The sequence below is a fragment of the Ixodes scapularis genome, unplaced genomic scaffold (assembly GCF_016920785.2).
Source record: "Ixodes scapularis isolate PalLabHiFi unplaced genomic scaffold, ASM1692078v2 PGA_scaffold12__126_contigs__length_90152505, whole genome shotgun sequence".
NCBI classification, from domain to species: Eukaryota; Metazoa; Arthropoda; class Arachnida; order Ixodida; family Ixodidae; genus Ixodes; species Ixodes scapularis.
Window position 1 is genome coordinate 30,841,779 of NW_024609838.1, and position 20,432 is coordinate 30,862,210.

The 20,432-nt window shown below is 48.5% G+C and overlaps 1 protein-coding gene across 1 annotated transcript; it reads right to left on the reverse strand.

The window, feature by feature from the left end:
- Positions 1-2,569: 2,569 nt before the first annotated feature.
- Positions 2,570-20,401, reverse strand: LOC8042973 (progranulin-like). Its single transcript, XM_029988588.2, has 4 exons — positions 20,130-20,401; positions 14,832-15,119; positions 11,335-11,577; positions 2,570-2,775 (listed from the first exon to the last, which is right to left on the reverse strand). Exons 1-4 carry the CDS (start codon positions 20,368-20,370, stop codon positions 2,624-2,626), a joined length of 924 nt encoding a protein of 307 aa, XP_029844448.2. The 5' UTR covers positions 20,371-20,401; the 3' UTR covers positions 2,570-2,623.
- Positions 20,402-20,432: the final 31 nt, after the last annotated feature.

Sequence of the window (20,432 nt, forward strand, 5' to 3'; positions counted from 1 at the left end):
CTAAGCCCTTTTGGACGAGCTTTTACTGACGCCCGAGATCTGTGCCGGGAACGGTGTGTCTGAAATTATCTCGGCATACTCAGGCAGGAAGAAAGCAAACACATAACAAATATTATGGCCATTAGCAGTCGTCAAATGCGCTTTGAATCCGTTCGAGCACTTGTCTGAAGAATGTCGCACCGTGCGCCGGACGGGCATGCATGAACCCCAATATAGGGGTTCATGCCCGTCCGACGCACTACCGGCGAACGGTGCGACATTCTTCACACAAGTGCTCGACTTTTGCATTCTTAAAACGGCCTGTATGCGCGAATTTGCCTATATAATTGCAGGATAACTTTATGCGCATACGCGATGTTGAATATTAGTGGAATGCAAGTGGGTGGGGACTTCACTTCGTGCAGTGCTCCGGGTCAGTACAGATAAGAGATAAGTGTGTTGAAATTGAGCTTTTCAATGGCACCTCCGAGATCTACCTCGCGTACTCAGGCACATTAAGAAAAACAGCAATTGCAAAAAGTAATATTTCGTCTATGAACGCACGAAGCAAACTTCCTGATCAACAACACTAATGTAAATGCGCGAGCTCGATGTATGCATACTTATTGGTTGCTACAGCTTGTTGATTCGTACACAAGCAAGATCCCCGAGCAGCCGAGCTTCGCAGCGTCGAGACTCCCAGCACTGGCTCGTCCACATACCTCGATTGGAACGCTAACAGGAAGGCTCAAGTACAAAAATACGACAAGCATGTGTTAAGACAAGCTATACGTCTCTGGATTGTGCTAAAGCTTCGAGGTATGACCATTTAGCTTAGTTTAGAGACCACAAAGGACGCTCTCGGGACCAGAAAACAATCTCTTGTCGACGTGTCGATCGAAACCGAAACTATGCCACCCTCCTCCCTGGCCAACTAGTTCCCAGAGTGCAACGCGCGCCGTGTTGCATGCAGGGCTTTATGGAAGTAGTCTATTCCCTAATGACGCCGGCTCTCGGCGCCGTATGCTCGTTCGTTGGCGGCAGTTGGCGTCGCGACCGCTTGCGCCATCTCTTGTCTCCCGTGCCAAACGGCGCCCTATTGTTTGAAGACCGGTGGCTTCTCTGCATTTTTATAGGGGTTAAGCATTTTTCTTGTTTTAATTTTCCTCAGGTAGGTCCGCTCTTTGCAAATTTTATAGAAACAATGCACCACCTGTGGACAACGCTGCACAAAATGATAGCACAATAGGTTAAAACCGATTTTTTCGGTTGATCTAAAAAGCCTGGTCGCTATTTAAAACACCCTGTAGATCGGTTCAAGAGATCTTCGTGTAAACGCCTCGGTGAACGAAGAACGAGTCGCACGCATTGAAACAGACGAGCTCGACGAGCTGCTCTCGTTGACCACTTCGCAGACGCCGGCACCCATGTTTGTTATCGTTTGCAACCGAAGCGGAAAGGATATCTCGGGATATTTTCGGAAACAATAATGACTCCTTCTAGATTATTTGTTTCTCAAACATAAAAATGTTGTCGATTAAAATGCTATTACGGCACAGAGAGCCAATTTTATAACCGACATTGCACACGTCAATCATCTATCCAGCCAAAGAGCAACGAAGAGTAAGCAACTTGTAAGCACGGGGCAGGGCTTAGCGGGCTGCAACCTGCACATTCTGCACCTAAATTGCATCTAGCGGCGTAAATACTGCTGAAAAAGTTCCTTTTAGTGGAATAATTTGCAAACGAAATATTAAACTCGTTAAAAAAAATCTTTTTTTTTTTCACTTTGGTGTAGCGCAAGTTCGTCTGCTTCTTGCACAGGAGTTGCAATGATGCCAGAACGCCGAGCTTTTATTGGCTGATTGAAAGAAATAGTGGGTAGACCTCAAGGCATCTAGCATTGAGACCTACCCACTATATCTTTCATTCCGAACCAATCAGAGTTCGGTGTCGCTCTGACGTCACCGCAACTCATGAGCAAGAAGCAGACGACTTGCTTTCCGCATTTCCCTTGAAATTTATTTCTCATTATTAAGAACAAATTACACCTCGCCGGCCGTTTCATTCTTTTATCATCTTTTGTGTGTTGTTATTGGAAGGCGGCAATAAACTATCTTTTTAGAAAGGGGAGCCTCGGAGCAATATTAATGATTGCTATTTTGCCTCAAGATTGGTTCAACAGATCAGTCATACACAGTTGAACTATAGTAAGCGAATTATGTCAAAACATTTTCGGCAATTCTCGTGACGTTATTGAATATGTAGTTTTGATCCTCATCGCTGTTTCCAACAGCAGGGCTCTTTTAGCAACGCTGAAAACGTGACGAGAGATGTTTTATTTCGACAGTAGAGCTTTTTTTCTCAACGGATTTGCAAGGCCTCTGATGGTCAGAAATAAATGTTCTGGAAGCTTACCGAAGGCAAGACTATATATACATGATTTGTTGTTGTTGTTGTTTTCTTTAGCCTGCCTGCTTGACATGAAACTTTTACAACTTGTGACGTCATGCAACCGGTAAGTGCAGGAAAATGTGAGTGTCGGTTTGGCATATTACCTTCAGCTTTATTAAGAGCCATTTAAGAGAAGACTAAAACACCGAACATTTTGAAACTTTAGTTAGTTTTGGTGGCCCGGAAAATCCTAAACGCAGACCATTCCAGGAGGACAACCGGACTCTCCGTCCGAGCAGCATGTTCCGTTGGTGTACGAACTGCACCTGTACGCTCCGTACTGGTTCACGCAGCAGCTGTTGCTGCCACAAATCATCCAGGTGGGACAGGGAACGCTCGGCGCTGAAACGACATAAATGAGATTAGCTGACGTTTAGGCTTTGGCAAGATTCAGCATTAGCCGAGCTTTCTCACTGAGACAAAGATTCGACAAAACTTCGACAGGCGTCCATACGCAACTTACGACGGAAACTTTAAATCCGGTAGCGCGTCTTGAAACCTCATCAAAATGAGCATGCGCATGCGAGGAATAGTCAGGTAGACATACCACGTTCTCCTCCCCTTATCGTGCGCATGCGCAGGTTGCGGAACGAGGCGCATAAAGGCTGCGCCGCAGTCTTCACAATGCCTCGCAAGAGGAAGGAGCGAACTTGGGGGGAGATGGCTTTAACCATTGTTGTAATTGCCTTTTCAAAATAAAGTGACGCCGTTTAACAACCCTCCCTCTTTGTTTCGGTTTCAGAACAGCTGCTATATTCGAGACTTCCGAGTGAGTTACTCGACAGAGAGGGCACTATACGTATTTTCACAAATGGTCTACAGGGTTGGTGCTCTTTAGTCGTATTAAAGGTCGTTGCACTTGCATGTCCAAGCCCGTTCTGCCTTTTATTATCAGAACAGCTAGTGTCACCGACCAGCCGACGAGAATGTTGAAAAAACTTTGTTGTCGAACAAATCAAGAAGCAACAAGAAGGAACATAAAAAACCAAACCCTGCGTTTCTTAAATTATCGGCAATTAAATCTAAGACCCGTAGAAACGCCTTTCTCCGTCAGATTAAACACAGTTCTTGCTTAGATAAAAACAGGAGCTGCTGAGAGATGTTTCGTTATAATCGAACAGCTACCGAAACTGCCTTACCCTTCGATCAACGTGGGAGCCTTGAAACCAAGAATATAGTCAACACGTGGGAGAAGCGTCTGCTCCAACCAAACTGTCATACAGAGCGTCGTTGTCACCAACGAAATAAAGCTGTAACCAATCATTAAAAAAAAAAGGTCTGTGTTATTCTTGTTTGTTTTTTCAGTACACATATCAGACCAATCACGGCGAACAACCGGGTAAAAAAAAAATGTGATGTGCTCATTACCGCGCCCATACAGTTTTTTTTCTTTTTTCTTTCTAGTTTTATTTGAAGTTCCGCCATTTGCTGGATGTTTCTCCGTGATTGGCTACCTCCATGTTCCGCTAAAAAGTAACACACAAACTTTTCTTTATATAGTATAGAACAGTTTACTTATGCCTTTCTCCTCTTTTTTCGAACATTGTTGCATACAACAACGGTGCCGATAGGGCAGTTCGGTTCGAGAAGGAATCCGACTGCTTTCCGACGCAGCGATTACACGCGAGTTCCTGCCCAACGCTGACGCGTCGCTCGTGTCCAAGCCGTAGAGGCGTTCGGTTGTGTGCAACGGCCTCGTAGTTTGATTGAATAGGTCTTATCAGACTGGGGTTGGTGCTGCCTAGGTTACCAAACGTTAAGCTACGCACTTAACGCTTCTGGGAACCACGTGTATCCCGCATCCCATCTAGGCCTAGCTCAGGCAGGCCGTAAGTGCCACCGGATCGGGGCGCGTGGTTGCGAGGGGAGGCTTGAGGGAGGCCGCATGTCCCTGTGGACGGCTCTCCCTCGCCCTTCTCGGGTGACCTGCCACTGGTACACCATTCGGGATCTTTGATACTTGGACGGGTCCGCCCCTCCTGGGGACGAACCTACTTCCGACAACCCGGGCGAGTTCATTCCCGCAGAACAACGGCCCGGCTCTCAATGTCCGGCCGGTGATCCTGTCACATTGAGACAGCGCCGATGCTGCAAACGTTATTGAGGGCAAACCGTGTTGACGTATTGAGTCATTAAACACGTTGTTCAACGGACCCACAGACATACCCGTGTTCCTATGTACGTGGTAGCCCTCAAAAGGGGAAACACACACGCTATAATCCACTCTTTGAATGCTAACAATGCAGATTTTGACACAGGATACACGGTGGGCAGCGAAAGTGTGCCAGTATCTATATATGAATAGTGTAAACACTAAGGGGACAAACCGAACCCGCAAGCTGAGATTTAAATACATTCAACGAGATGGAGCCCATGAGAGCATGTCAGTGGAAGAGGGAGTAAAGGAAACAGAGAGGAAATTGTGGGAAGAGAGAATGCAAGGGAAATCAGATTTAACAATATACAGGGCAAAAAAAAAACAAAAAAAAAAACAAGAAATAAAGAAAGAACAGCTGTATGATAATTCAGTGGGGAGCTTTTTGCTGTTTGAAGCTAGAACGGGGGTGCTAAGAACGAAAACGTACAGGGCTAAATTCCAGAAAGTAGACACTCTGTGCGACGTATGCAACCTCGAAAGAGAAACTATAGAACATGGAATTTTAAGTTAACACGGGGCCTCGTCCCACCCTCGGGGGGGAAGGGGGGGGGGGGGGGGGAGGGGGAGGAGGGTATGACTGCGGATTTGGAGGGGGCACTGGGATTTACAGATGTGGATGGACGAATGGATAGGGAAAGAATTGCGGTATCTAAGAGGAGATTGGAAGATTGGTGGACGAGATCTAGGGTAGGATGAATAAATAGAGATAAAAATAAGCCACAAAATCACTTTAAAAAAAGGGGAAGTGGGGGGTCTGTTATAACAAAATTCATACAAATTTAAAAGAAAAAAATGGATAACGAAATGTTAGGCTAGGTGGCGCAAGCTGCCGCCCGTTACAAAGGACCATTACCATCCATTCATCCATCCCTGTTCATACTTTACTGGGGAGCACTTTAAAGAGGGCCAATCGCTGCAATCTATGCAGCAAGCTGGGCGAATGACGCGGCTGAAGTAGGTTTAAAACAAACAAAATGTTGCCTGCGCTTTTGACACCGAGCATGACGATTCATGTGCTTACGTCATGTTCAGTATCACAGCGTAGAGTGATTTCTTTTGTGTGTGTGTCTGTGTAAACATATTTTCCGTCTCGTCATTCGCCCAGATTGCAGTGATTGGCTCTCCCAATCACTTGCATCAATCATTTCCGATTATTTCAGATTTTCAAAACGACAGATTTTTCTGCAGGCGGGAGAACAGGCTTTTAGTACTGCCCATTATTGCGTTAGAATCACCCGAACCACAAACTATTTATCTTCTTCATCCACCAATTTTGATAAACATCCTCTTGTTGGAGACTGAATTGGTTCGAGGATACCTTCGTAGGAAACTTGCATAAACAAGGGGCACCATCATAAAGGGCAAGGAAAGATAGTAACTGTTCCATGTAATTTGCGTACTTCCGAAAGTAATCGGATTACTTTTGATTACTTCCTAATAAATGTAATCAAAGTATTACGAAATTACTCTAAAGATTACTCTTGCTCTTTTTTGTGATAAGTACCGCTAAAATCTGGTTACCTGTGATATATCCGGAAGAAAAAAGTCCGAAAAACACTCGCCGGTAAATTGTTCGAAATCATAATGACAAAAATAAAAAAAAGCACAAAAGCCGGTGATTTTTTAATAAACTGCATAGAAGCACAGGGTTTCTGGTTCTAAGGAGAGGCCACTTCAATTTTTCTTGAAATCTCGGACTACTGACAAAAGGAGGTTTACCTTTTAGATCGTCAAGGTTCGTTCGGGACAACAGGTCATGGTACCTCGGAGTAGGCGCGTAGCCAGGATTTTGTTTCGGGGGGGGGGGGGGGGGGGGGGGGGGCGTGACAGATTGCTGTATGAGGGGGAGGGTGGTGTTGTATTCTCACTTCTTCTTTCATTGCCACATCTTTGCCACATCTATTAGCGGCGAGATGTTTCGGTGGCGCCCTCCTATGGTTCCCCTTTGTGACGTCATTACCTTGCGAACAACAAGTTCGATGGTGTTTGTAAATAGCATGGTGGAAGCCTGAAATCATTGCGCTCTCAAAGCAACACGGCCAACACCGTCGAAATTAAAGTTCTTTCATTCCTCTTATTTCCGTCGATGGTATACCCTTTCCGACGTCATAGTCAGCTTTTGGGCCAATCGTGGAAGGCCAACCACAGCGACGCTTTCGGTCGCGCACGTCGCCAATAATTCTCGGCCACTAGATGCCACTTCGTCTTTCTCTCCTTCTCGAGCTGGGTCCTTGCGCCCTGAATAAACATTTGGCCTGATGACGGTTGTTCAGTCACGACGTCCCTGCCGTTGTCCCTCGCTAGGACACGACATCCTTTTGGCGACGAGGATGGGATTGACGACGAACGACAGAAAACTCGACAGCACCAGCTGCATCCATGTAGCGCTGGAACCACTTGTACCATTCGTCCCAAGGTACCGGAGGTCGTCCAGGCGCATCCAGAAATGGCTTTGGTGGCGCGATGTTTGAAAAAGCCATCTTCGGGTAAGGGCGGATCAGCTTGCGGCAATCTGACGTCCTGGTCCGATCTAGCAGGAGGCTGCGTCAACGTTCTCGGAGCGAGGCCTATGTCCGAACGCTGCGGTAAGGCCTAACTACGCTGAGTCTAGAATTGAGCTGCGGCAGGATCGCAGATCGGCGGACCAAGGTAGGCGAGGACGCGCAGTCCCCCGACGAACTTGGAGGCTAGCAGGGACCGTCAAGCATCCTCGTCGCCAAAAGTATGTCGTGTCCCAGCGAGGGACAACGGCAGGGACGTCGTGACTGAACAACCGTCATCAGGCCAAATGTTTGTAACATAAAATAATATAAACGCCGTCTTTTCCTGGTACGAGACATCTGCGTAAAATGCTCCCAGGACTGTTATTTTCTCATGTGAATAGTTCAGGAAAGCCGTTGGTGGTGACAAAAGCTCGATGGTCCTTTTCTCTTTGAGGCTCTTGAAAACCGCGTCCGAAACGATGGAAACGGACGATCCGGTGTCCACGAGAAAGTTGACAGCATGATGGAAGACGATGACGTCTATGTAAATGGTCGATCGACGACCACCAGGAGTAACGTTCATCACAACTCCATAATCGTCTTCGTCGTCGTCGGAAAATATCTTTTGGATATGAACGGAGTTCTGTCGACGGTTGCAACTCCTGCAGACTCGCGCGTAATGTCCGCGCTTACCGCACTCATAGCACGTGGCATTTTTCGCTGGGCAGGCCGCGGCGATTAGACATTAGTGCAAACCACAGTTTCGGCATTCTGGCAAGGTCTCCTGGTGCGATCTAGGTGCCCAAGGCCCGGGTGTGAGCTTCTTGTACTGGACCGACTCCCGGTTATTACGTGGTACTGACACTGATTGGTCATGAGTGGACGTCCGGGAGAGACTCCGATTTGAGGCTCGACAAGACAGAGGCTGGTCATGTTGTGGTGCATGGGACGTAGTCAGTCGTTCCGACGTAGGCGGACGCCATGACACCTGGCGCGAGGAAGAACATCCTTTGTTACCTCGCTGCTGTCGATGGGAGGGTCTACGACGTTCTGCATTGACCTCGCAAGCTATTGAAGGCTCGTCGGCATATGGCTGTGATCGCATCGCGCTTGCTTCTTGTGCGGCCTTCTCTAGGTAAAGAGCGACGTCGACGGCGCGCTCGAACGTTAAGGCTTTGTCGTAGAGCAGTCGTTCGCGAAGAGAAGTCGAGGATATTCCCGCTATGAACTGCTCGCGAAGGTCTTCGTCAACGCGGGTTCCAAAATCGCATGGGGTCGCCAATTGGCGTAAAGCCGCGATATACTCTGCGAGCGACTCGTTGGCTTGTTGATAGCGGCGGCGAAACCGATATCGCTCTACAATGGCGCTCGTGTTTGCAGAGAAATGGTTGGCTAAGGCTGCGACCGTTTTTACGTAGCAGTCATGAGAGGGACTTTCCACATGGACAGACTGACTTGACGTCGTAGCTTCTCCAGCCGCGTTTACAGCTGGCCCCGTTGCTGGCGGAAGCGTAGCGGTAGCGGGTGGTGGAAGACGACTCACTATGACGGCATCATAGATACGTTGACCTTCATCACCCAAGTTGTGGATGAGGATGGAACCATCAACCAGACATCAGTGCCAACGGACATTAGCCAGCTCAGGTCATTCCTGGGACTGGTGGAATACTATTCAAGATTTAATCCCAGACTTGCGACTGAAGTGGAACCACTTCGCAGGTTCCTGCGCAAACACGTTCCATTCATTTGGGACCCCGAGGCCAACGAAAGTTTTAAACGGTTGAAATTTCTCTTGTAATCCAGTCAATTGCTTCGGATGTTCGACCCCGCCCTGCCGATAATCGTTGCAACAGATGCGTCTGCATATGGGCTTGGGGCTGTCCTCCAGCCACGAGCGGGGGAAACAAGTCCATACTGTTGCTTTTGCCTCTCGTGCGCTCACTCCAGCAGAACGAAAGTATTCTGTTGGGAAAAAGAAGCCCTGGCATGTCTCTGGGCATGTGAGCGATGGCATAACTACCTATGGGGTCGCCACTTTACATTACGTACCGACCACCAGGCACTGATTGCCCTTCTGTCAACACGCGGTACAGGACATCGTCCGCTGCGCATCACACGATGGTCCTCACGTCTGCTGATGTATCACTTCACGGTTGAGTATCAGCGAGGCTCTGACAACCGTGTGGCGGATGCTCTGTCACGCTTGCCAGTAGCTGACACGGAAGGTGGGACATCATTTGAAGAGGAGATGGTGTCGTTCGTCACTCCTTGCGTGACAAAAGAACAGCTGCAGCAAGCCACGACAGATGACGTCATCCTAAGTCAAGTGATGGATTATGTAGTTTCATCCTGGCCGTCGCAGAAGTTTTTGTCCAACGACATTGTTTCCTTTTTTCATGTTCGTGACGAACTCTCAGTTGTAGATGACATGCTGATGAGAGGAGAAAATGTTATAATTCCTACGACACTGAGAAATACACTGATTGAGATTGCTCCCGAAGGCCATCCAGGAATCGTCAGGACCAAGAGTCGGCTCCGAGACCTCTACTGGTGGCCTGCCATGGATCGTGAAACCGAAAGTGTGATCAGAAGCTGCCCAAGCGACAGACAAGCCTGTCAAAGCTTCACCAACACCCTTGCAGCCAGTTCCACTTCCGGAGCGGCCATGGGCCAAAGTCGCCATCGACATTGTCGGTCCATTTGAACGAGCAGAGCCAGCATGCCGGTATGCCATCACTCTTGTTGATTATTTTTCTAAATGGCCAGAGGTTCAGTTTCGCCACGACGTGACAACCTCTCGAGTGATGACATTTCTGTCATCAGTCTTCGCTCGGGAAGGTTATCCAGGTTGTCTCGTGTCAGACAACGGGCCACAGTTCACGTCCTTACAGTTTAAGGACTTCCTAAAAGACCGAGGCATAAACCACGTCTACTCGTCGGTGTACTATCCGCAAGCCAATGGGCTCGTCGAAAGGTTCAATCGAGTACTGAAGAACTTCATTCAGCTCGCTGCCGCTGAGAAGCGTCGGTTACAAGAAGCAGTCACTGACTACCTAGGGGTGTACCGGTGTACCCCACATGCCACAACAGGCCTGTCGCCAGCGCTCCTCCTCCACGGAAGGAAACCGAAGACGCGTCTCCATATCCTGGGTGTCACCTCCGTAATTTATTTTTGATAGTATGATTTACAAATGCCTAATGTTTATAACGTTTCGTATCTTTTGCGTGTGTCAATTTTTGTACAAAGCTTGTAATTACTCCGTGTATATTATTATGTACAAACCGTGCTGATTCCTATTGTGGTTATTGTACATTTATTTATTCTTGTCTATCATACTTTGTATATTGCATTGAGTCCTATGTAATTTGTGTTGCATTTGTTTTGTGTCTACTTCTTTCTTCTTTCCTCTTTCTCTTCTTTTCTTAACAGGGGGGGGGGGGGGGGAATGTTGTATTCTCACTTCTTCTTTCATTGCCACATCTTTGTCACATCTATAATTCTCGGCCACTAGATGCCACTTCGTCTTTCTCTCCTTCTCGAGCTGGGTCCTTGCGCCCTGAATAAACATTTGGCCTGATGAAGGTTGTTCAGTCACGACGTCCCTGCCGTTGTCCCTCGCTGGGACACGACAGGTGGAGAGGAGGCCCCAGCAAAATGGAAGATTTCGGGGGGTAGGGGGCCCGCGCCGCATGGTCCTCCCTCCTGGCTAAGTGCCTGCCTCCGAGTCAAGACAAAAGTCATCGTAGGGGTTTCCAGTTTGGACCATACTTGTTGTGCTTCTTATGGGAAGCAACGGCAGTGTATCAGTGAAAGCTTGGGGCCCGTATATTTTAATAAAGGGGTGGACAAAGCTTCTATGCTTCCCAGCGATACGTCCAGCAGCCTTTAGTTATTTACGTGATCAAGTATGTGATCAAGCAATGGCGGACAGACGCTGGCGCGGACTTTTGGAAAGGGTCTATTAGCACGACGTTTCATTTGCTCATTTTCTCTGCACCCATCGTATTTTTAAATTCTAATATTAATATAAGCTTAGTCACTCACTGCCATTTTTTATTTCTTCGCCGTGACTGGCTATCTCCGTGTTTGGCTATCTCCGTGTTTGGCTATCTCCGTGTTTGGCTATCTCCGTGTTCAGAAGGAAAGTGAACTCAGAGACATTATAGAGTGTACTTCTTGTCCAAGTGTGTTTCATTCAGCGATCAAAGCGCGCGTTTTTTAGAATCCTTCGTTATAATAAACTGAATACGTCAACTCACAGCTGTCGATGTTAGGCACGGGATTTCTGAAGCTTCGGTACTTGGCAGCCATTGGCTTGACAGTCCCGTCCTTGGTGCAGGTCTTCTCTGCGTCGTTGCACTTGAAACCCCAAGGACAGCAACGCTCATTGTCGCAGCACTGGGCACGCTCGTAAGGGCAGCAGGCATTGCGGCCGTCCTCATTCTGGCAGCAGCTGGAGCCGTAATGACAGCTCGTTCCGTCCGGACAGTTCTCGAACTTAACTGCACGTGAAGAAACAATGCATGGTCTGTATTACTATATACGGTGAGTGGAACGCGTCCCCGGCTGTTGTGTTTAGCGTCCCATACAACTTACACAGTGGGTGTGGTCCCAATATAGCAGTAAATTGCGTCATAGAACCCGCGGCGTGTCATCTTGTCGGATGTCACGATTCTGTTGGTTGGTCGTTAAAGTTCCGGTAGAACGTACGAGCGAATGCCACTGTCGCCGGCGTCGCCGCATTCCAATTCATGGATGCCGAAGATACCGTGGACTGTCAGGCTGCTGTATACAGCTACCCGCAGCGGAACAGGCGGCTCCCACATTTACCTTCGCAGCTGCATACCACCCTTCAGGATCGAACAGGAAGAAGCATGACACTCTGACGTCATCAGGCGGAAATTAGGGGATCACAGTTTAGGACGTGGCAAATACGCTAGTTGGAAACGCGATGGTTGAAAGTTGTGGCGCCATCTTTGGAATGACGTCGCGCGTGGACGACGGACTCTGTTGTCTGCTTGCTGCGCCTACCGCAAGATGGCACCACAGCTTACAATCCTCTCTAGTTCTGCGGTTAGTCTGCGAACACGCCGCCGTTGGCCCTGGCAAGTTTGTTGGTCTCATTTTCTTCCGAGCACAGAGCGCCTTAAAACGTCATAAGGCAAAAACAATAATTAATGCGCAATTTATGAAAGTTCTAGCTTCCTCTGTACAATCCCCGATTATTCCTGTTCGTTGTACAGCGCTTGAATCCATTGTGACTGCCCTATTGGCGAGGAGATCAAACTATAGGAGGCGCTATGTCCACCAGCGTCAAAACAAAAACCAATCATCTTTGTTGTTGATGTCTCCATCGGTGTAGTTCTTAATTTAGCAACAAGGAACGCGACGGTTTCATCTCCTTCCCAGAAGATAGGGATAGAAAAATATCCGGTATGCACTTCTCATCTTTTGCTATTTTGAATAGAAATGTAAGCTCGTGACAATTTTAAAATAGTTCTAATGACCAAATAAAACGACGTTCGCCCGGAACATCGTGGTTTTCTCTTAGTGATGGGGGTTTCTTCTCTCCGATGTTATTTTCCATTTATATTCCTACAGATCTTTCGTGCCATTGCATTGACAGATATTTTCGTAAGAGCAACGAGTAATTGAAGTAATTTCTTACATTTCAATTAAAGTTAAAATTACCGTTGAAAACACTTCACGTAGCAATCACACAGTGGCCTAAAAACGATATCGACTTCAAGTAATTTGTTAAGTGTAACAAACTCCAATCTAATCCCACAAGTCGAACCTTCGCAACGCCTCCTAGATAGCTTTCAAAGCCTTCGCGTCACGTGATATGACTTCACGTGACGCACAAGCTTGAAAGCTGTCTAGGAGGTGTTGACCTTTGCCCGCAAACCATTCACGCCCAAAGACAACCGACATTTCCGGTTCGTACTCCATTCCCTCCCCCCCCCCCCCCCCTTTCCTCAACCCCAGCCGCCTGTTAGCTAGGTTCAAGATAACAAAACCTTAGTACTGAATTTTCAGCGTAACTCAAAGGAGTCCAAGACTCCTTTCAGTTACGCCGGGACTCGTGTTTTCAGTGACTGGACACGAGTTTCGGCCGGACGCTGACGTGGCACTCGCACTGGCTCACAGGTGGGCCTTCTTTAGGTGATGCCGAGAATTCAAGCATTGGAGGTTTGCTATCTACGAAGTGCTGCCTCTACCGGCATCCGGCAAAACCCCGCGGATGCGTTTGGAGAAAAGCCAGATGGCAGTCCGATGCATTCCTCTCAAAAAAGCTGGAGCGTCAACTTTTCCGCAAAATACTTGAAAGAACCAATCGCTGCAATCTACGGAGGGAGCTCGCCCAAGGACAACGCCAAAAATATGTTTATAGATGAAAAAAAAAAAAAAAAAACACTGTCCGCAATGAAACGTTGTGCATGGTGATGTTTTTTTTTTTATGTTTTCTGGTTTTATCCAGTGCTTTTTTGGAACGTGGATGCTCCAGATTTATGAAAGGCCGACGACCAGACTCGAGATACTGCAAGGCAGAAGATCCTCCTCACCATAGGAGAGGAGGAAACAGGCAATGGTGGACTGGGCAAAAGGGGGAAAGGAGGAAGCGGGGGAAAAGTGGAAAGCGCGAACTGGTCGTTGGTCTTTAAGCCGAGGTCACACTGCTTATACAACATACAAAAGAAAGTCTCCATACAGAATCGAACGCGAGTCACCGCGGGATCTCCACGATTCGAATGCCGCATCGCGACGAGTTCAAGGAGAAACTTGGCGCGCGGCATTCTAACCACGGATATTGCCGTGAGTCTTGTTTGCAGACCCTCTTTTGTATGATGTATGTGCAGTGTTACTCCGGCTTTAGAGTTTAGAAGGGGCCATTACGCAGTCATGAACCAGAAAATGAGGAGGCTGCTCGGCCACCATGATCACCGGACTAATCGGTGTTACGGCTAATTCCACAGGTCGTTTTGGAGCGCGCCGGGATCAACTTTTCTGGAACGCACCTATTTCGCCGGATGATCGGGATCGAGACGGACGTGTTCCAATCGTCGTTTTAGAATCAGCTCCCACTCCAGATCTTGATCCGGATTCGAGAAAAGTCGCCCCACCGATATCGGCGTATTCGACCGAAAGCCAGCCTGGCCAAAGCTCGGCGCGCACACGTGACTTACTTCCTCGCCGGGCATCTCGTCTTTGAAGAATTCGCAATGAGTGCTCACGAAGTGCCGCCCGATTTACTGCTGCTTCTGCTTGATTACAGATCGTCGTCAACTTGCTCAAGCAGCTCCTCAGGCATCAGCTACTCGAGTAGCGACGACGACGATCTAGACTGCTTGCATGTCTCGCATAAATTGGACTGCCTTTTCGAACCTCCGCAGAAGAGGCCGAAAGTCGAGACGTAATTGGACACCGTTCACGAGGCCAGCGGGCTACGCTGGTGCACATCGCTTATCGACACTCATCTTTCACGTCATAATTAACTTCGTTCGTGCGTTGAACAAGGGTTGTTAAACGCGACCTGCGAAAACATGTGCTTCGAGATCCGGGACCGCGGCAGGGGGACTTTCGGGAAGGTGAGTGACAGGGAGGCATCCGCCGATCCCAAAGGAGTGATTGTTTCAATGGGTGTCAGGAGGCGGAGCGACTTGGTTCGAATCGTGTGCTCTATATCGGATCTCGTTTCCCGATTCCGGCGCGCTCAAAAACGACCAGTGGAATTCACCATTAGTTTGTTTCGTACTTGTCTTTGCCCTGTTGGACTTGGCTGGCATTCCAAGGCTCTTCAGAATTGTCGGGTCCTTCTGGAGCTCGCTGAGGCCCCGAACGTGGGGGGTGTAAGAATCCTTGATCCTGCAGATGGTGTACTTGAAGTCGCAAACGTAACCCGCGTCGCAGCAGAAGGTACCGCTTGAGCAACAAGTGCCGTTGGGGTATTGGCAGCAGTAGTAAGATTCGAAACTTTCATTGGTTCTGCAGCATTTAGTGCCCCTCTCGCAGTACTGGTGATTATGGCACATTACTGTGCTGGCTGCAATGAAAAGAAGAAGTAAAAACGAACATAAATCCTCTCTCTCACTTTGAATATCTCTTTCTCTTCCTCTCTTTGTTATTTGTCTTCTATGAAATATAACTTAGGGTTCCCCGGTATATTAGAGGGCCTAGATTTAAGAGGGGGGGCAACTTGCACCATAGGAGAGAGCTTGCAATTTAAATTGCGGACACCTCCGGTGCGAACTCATGGTTCATGCGCGTGCGTGTGTTGGCGTGTGGAGAGTATAATAACGGTCGAAGAAGCTGATCCAAGTTTGGAGACGCGACGCTTGCGGACGATTGACGCTTGCACCTACTCCTCGCAGCTCGCATTACCAAGACAGCCCACAAGCCACGTGATCCTGAGCGAGAAATTGAAAGCGCTCCCATGTGAAGACGTCACGCAACATCGAGGGACGTGGTCACCTGACCTTAAGCCACCTCGCCCGACGGTACGTGACGTGGGCACGTGACGTGACGTCACTGCGTCAAGTCGTGATGCCAGATGACGTCGCTTCGTGCGTATACACCAATTCAATACTTCGCGACCTGAATTGGTGTATAATTGTACGCCAGCACATCTTTGGCACTAAGTTTAGCGGGGAAGCGCACGGACTAACGGACGGAAGCACAAGATTCTGGGAGTAGGGGTTCCGCTAAAAAGCGTTCCATGCTGCAAAAGTAACTTAATTTGCAGTTTTAGCCGTGAAGCACCCAAAATATTCGATATTTTGAAATCCGACACCGAAAGGCGCCATCGTAATCAGCGGGGCCGGAGATGCCCGTTTTAAAAGATACAAGAGTCCCCATTTCCTATCGTCCCGCGTCGATGCCTTCAATACAAGAAAGGCTCAATTCCACACTCTAAAAAAAAAAGGTGTAGCTTTTACACCCCATGTCACATATTTGACACCCCAAAACTTCAGTTCGACATACAGCGCACTGAGGTTGAACCGAAGGTACCAACTTTCACGAGCGGCTTGATAACCGAGTTGTACAACTTATTAAAATATCTAATGCACGTATGACTCAATGCAAAAAAAGTTATTGGAGTTTTCTTGGCCCTACTGCGAAAACCTCAGTGATTTTCTTTTGAAGTCTTTGACGAGTAGTTTAGCTGTTGAATAGGTTATATCCAACCGTCATCAAGCCTCTCGTAAAAGTTGCTGCCGTCATTTCGATGTTATTGCGCTGTACGTCGAACTGAAGTTTTGGGTGTCAAATTTGTGACAAGGGGTGTAAAAGCTACACCTCTTTTTTTTAGAGTCCAATAGCCCAGGTCTCCTCGCGCGGCAGTGCTCCCAGCGTTCCATGCGGGACTACCCATCCTCCGATCGGCGCCTCGTTGTGGTAACCTAATACCTTACCAGGGAATACGCCTCACTCCGCGAAAATCCAATGGACGTGGCGCCAAAAGGCCTTACGCAGTTAGAAGGGCGGGACGCGCTCAGCCTCGGGTTTTCCCCTTTGAATTCGGAGGGGTGGCTGCCTTTATCTATCTTCGTGTAAACCCCTCGAGTTAGCGGAGACAGCCGTCTCCGGTCCTGGCGAATCCGGTGCCACGGTGCACCGGCCACAAACCTCTCCCTCAGCGTAGCCCGAAAGCGTGACAACGTAGACATGTGCGACGCGAATGCGTTCTCTTTGGCACGGGGTGCCCATACCGCTGAAGAGGACTTGGTATGTAGGTGCGCTGTCTAATGAAACTTGAGCGGAGTAGAATGTGTTCCCCCATAGTCACTGACAGAGTGAGAACGGCTGGGCGTGCCTTTTAAAAGCCCGGCCTCCAGCAGCACGCAATCAATGACTTGCACCGCGCTTTGGCTGCGCGCTTGCGCTCAACGGTGGGCGAGACGCCGAAGCGTTGTCGAGGGTAGAAAGCTCTCACTTAAAGAGGCCCTGCAATTCTATTTGAGCGTTTACCTTTTTCGCGGTTCGTGAATCGGGCAACCTAGCGGCCACGGAGAGAATAACTAAATATCAGTGCGTCATATTTTAACCGGGCGACGCGGAAGCCTCCTCCACCTACGGGGGCGCCCCATGGTACCGAACGCGCGCGGCATGTGACGACATCGTGACGTTGTCGGTCCTAACCAGCTCCTGCCTTACAACTAATCACAGCCACCAAAAAAAAAAAATTTTTTCTAGTCGAAATACAAAATATAATTGGCGCTAACAGTTCCAATTATTTATGACACTAGTTTTTGTTCAGCATTTTATATCAGAAAAAAAAAATGAAGTTCATAATGCACGGAAACAAGAAATGACCCGTCGACATACCCGCCCCCAAGCGGATGGCGGATGGCGGATGGCGGAAAGGGTTAGTGGGATCAGGCGCCGACGCGCGCCACGCATTGCGGTGAAGCGGTGAGCGTATAAAGGTCCCGGATGTACGCGGCGGCGCTGCGGTCATATGGGCTGGAGGATCCGACCGGTTCCGAGCGTTCCGAAGGCCTTCGGCGAGCAGGTTCGGCTTCTGATTTGACCGTTTGGCGGTTTGGCAGCGCGAAGTGGCTCTCGTTCTGAACTGATATTTACCCCGTGTTTGCTGTCGTGTGTGACGAATGAGGTGTCATGCCCAATTAGTGTTTAATCGCGTAGCAAAAGCAATGCAAGCCGCCCGGGCTGCCCGCTTCATACAGCTCAGCCAGAGCATGCTTTAGTGGCGCCCTCTCGAGCCGTCGACACGGAGTGCGGCAGCCGTGACCGCTCGCTGAGCTCACTATCCCTACTCCAGTTGACGACCACCCAAGCCAGGGCCAAGGACCTTACGAAGAAGTTATTTGTTGCTTGTTTTTGTAATTTTAATATGCCTATAACTTCCCAAATAAAGCTAAAATCGAGAAAAAAAAAGTTTCACAAAGTTACTACGTCCAGTGGGCTCAGGTTCGGTGCAAATTAAAAACCCGCCAAAAAGTCGTTGCAGGGCCCCTTTAAGGCGGGACAACGTAAACTCCCCTCCGCCGTTCTCACTTAGTAACTGACTATAGTAGAGTATTTGGCTCAGTTGTGAAACTTGTGCGGAGCGGAATATGCCCCGACTCCCCTGAAGTCCGTCAACCGTTGTTTGAAGCGCCTGAGTTTGAAAACTGCGTTCTCCGGAGGCGCTGTAGTGAAGCGCCATCTGTGCTTCATTCACCTTCAATTGACGCTTTGGCCAAAGCTACAAGCGCGAGCTAACCCGTGCTCCTAGCTTTGAGACGTGCATTTCTAGCGCGGGTGCTCCCTTTGTGGAAGGACTTTTCAAAGCAGCGACCTCGATCGTGCTCTCATGCTTGTAGCATTGGCTGCACTCTCGGCATAATGATGAAGCAAGTATATAGACGCTGTGCTTCGGAACCTCTCTGTTCCATTCAGTACATTCTAGTTACCATAATAGCCGTCCCTAAATGACGGGAGGCAGATCTTTGGTGGAGGGGGTACTGCAGCGGCTATGGACAGTTCCTTAATGAGATGCTGAAGCGAAATGTGTAGCTCACAAAACAAGGCTGGAGCGATGGGTGGGACGCTGGAAAGCCTAAAAACATCCCTCGTACAGCGATATCTCTAGCGGATGTCCGTATTTTTTTTAACAGAAGTGAGCGATTCAACACGGCCGACGAGGCTAAAGAGTTGTGTGACGTCGCGATTCTCATTCCCTCGTCTTCGTCTCGTCCACACGAGCAGGTGAACCGAAGCGAGGAGGAGAGAAGCCAGGCCGCTTCCCCTCATTCTCAACTGCTTCAAGAGAATCGTGACGTCACATTTCTCGCTTGATGGCGCCCTTCTTTCCAACAATACGGCCATCCGTTTGGTATATCGATGTATAAGTGACGTTTAGGAGTTCATATGGTCCGGTTCAACGCTTCTGCTGCCTTATTTCGCGAAATCCAAATTTCGGATCAAAGATACTAAAGCGGTTCTCTATTTGAGAAAAAAAAAGTTTTAAATCATCTTTTCTTGATCTCCACGATCACAATCATAAAATTTAGAGGTCAGGTTGATGCCCCAAGTAGACACAACAGCACTTCATAAAATAGTGCTGAAGCCCCTCCTTCGTGGCTCGTTCGGTGAGAGGAGATAATTGTGACGTATTATAAGGAGATCTCAACCTTTCAGCGCCTTCCGCAAGCCTTACTTTAACAGACAAAAACGCTGCTGGCGTTCTTAAGCTCGCAGGCGGCAAGCACAAAGAAGTTGAAACTCTAGGTATGACATCACGCCCAGCGATTTTCTTTTCTTTTTTTCGTTTTTTCTCGCGTCTATTGTAAGTTCGCGTCAAACGGTATTCAAATTCACAGGACAAATATACTCTAAAATTCACCTGTAACTCGTTTTTTTTTTTTTTTTTTTAAACCTTTTCAGTTTTTTTTTAAACCGAGTTTATGTATACGTTGCACCCTGTCTGCTACAAGAGATTTCCTCCCAAAAACTGGCAGACACACTCGAGACCCCATTGCAAAGGAAAAAAAGGCTTAACTCCTCTGCAAACCAAGTGAAGCTACCGGTCTTCAATCAATAAAACGCCCTATTGTTTGAAGAGCGGTAACTTCGCTGCGTTTCCATTTTAGTTAAGCCTTTTTTTTTTTTACCTTTTCGTCGGGTAAGATCGCTCTTTGCAAATCATATAGAAAGCAATGCCCCATCTGTGGGTAAAGCTGCACAAAATCGTAGCCCGATAGGTTAAGAAACTTAATTTCGCGGTCGATTTAAAGAGCCTGGCCGCTACTTGAGACAGCCGGTAAACTACGTTTCTCCTTACGATGGCCCGCAGCAGACCCTATACAAACCACCGCAGCCTATCCAGCGCTGCGAATGTACCACCTTTCCAAGCAACTCCTGCAAACGTGGCACGTGACAACGTGCGCCGCACGACGCTGTGCCTTTCCCGAAGGTCACATGACACTAGCACGGCATCGTGTTGGCTTCGTTGGCTCGCAGCGTTCCACAGCGGTCTATCGTAAGGTGAAGCGGGAGCGTATCATCTCGAACCGTTTGATCAGAAGTTATAGAACTGAAGATCTCGTACGTTCGTCACAATTTGCATTTCCGCTGGGTGCCTCGGTGGCATGTTGATACCTAACCATGGCCAGGGTCCCGAGATCTCCGACGCAGGTTCCGGTGGACAGATGGCACAGGTGTCCCTGGGGACAGCAGTGCAACTTGTCGCCGCAAGGGACCGCATTGCTGTAGGGACAGCAGGCGTAGCGGCCGTCGCCGACGTCGCCGCAAGTCTGACCCACGGGGCAGATGCCGCCGTCCGGACACATTGCACTCGGGTCTGGACGTGCAATGAATTCAATTTTAACTTCAATCTTGTTTACTTCCAGAC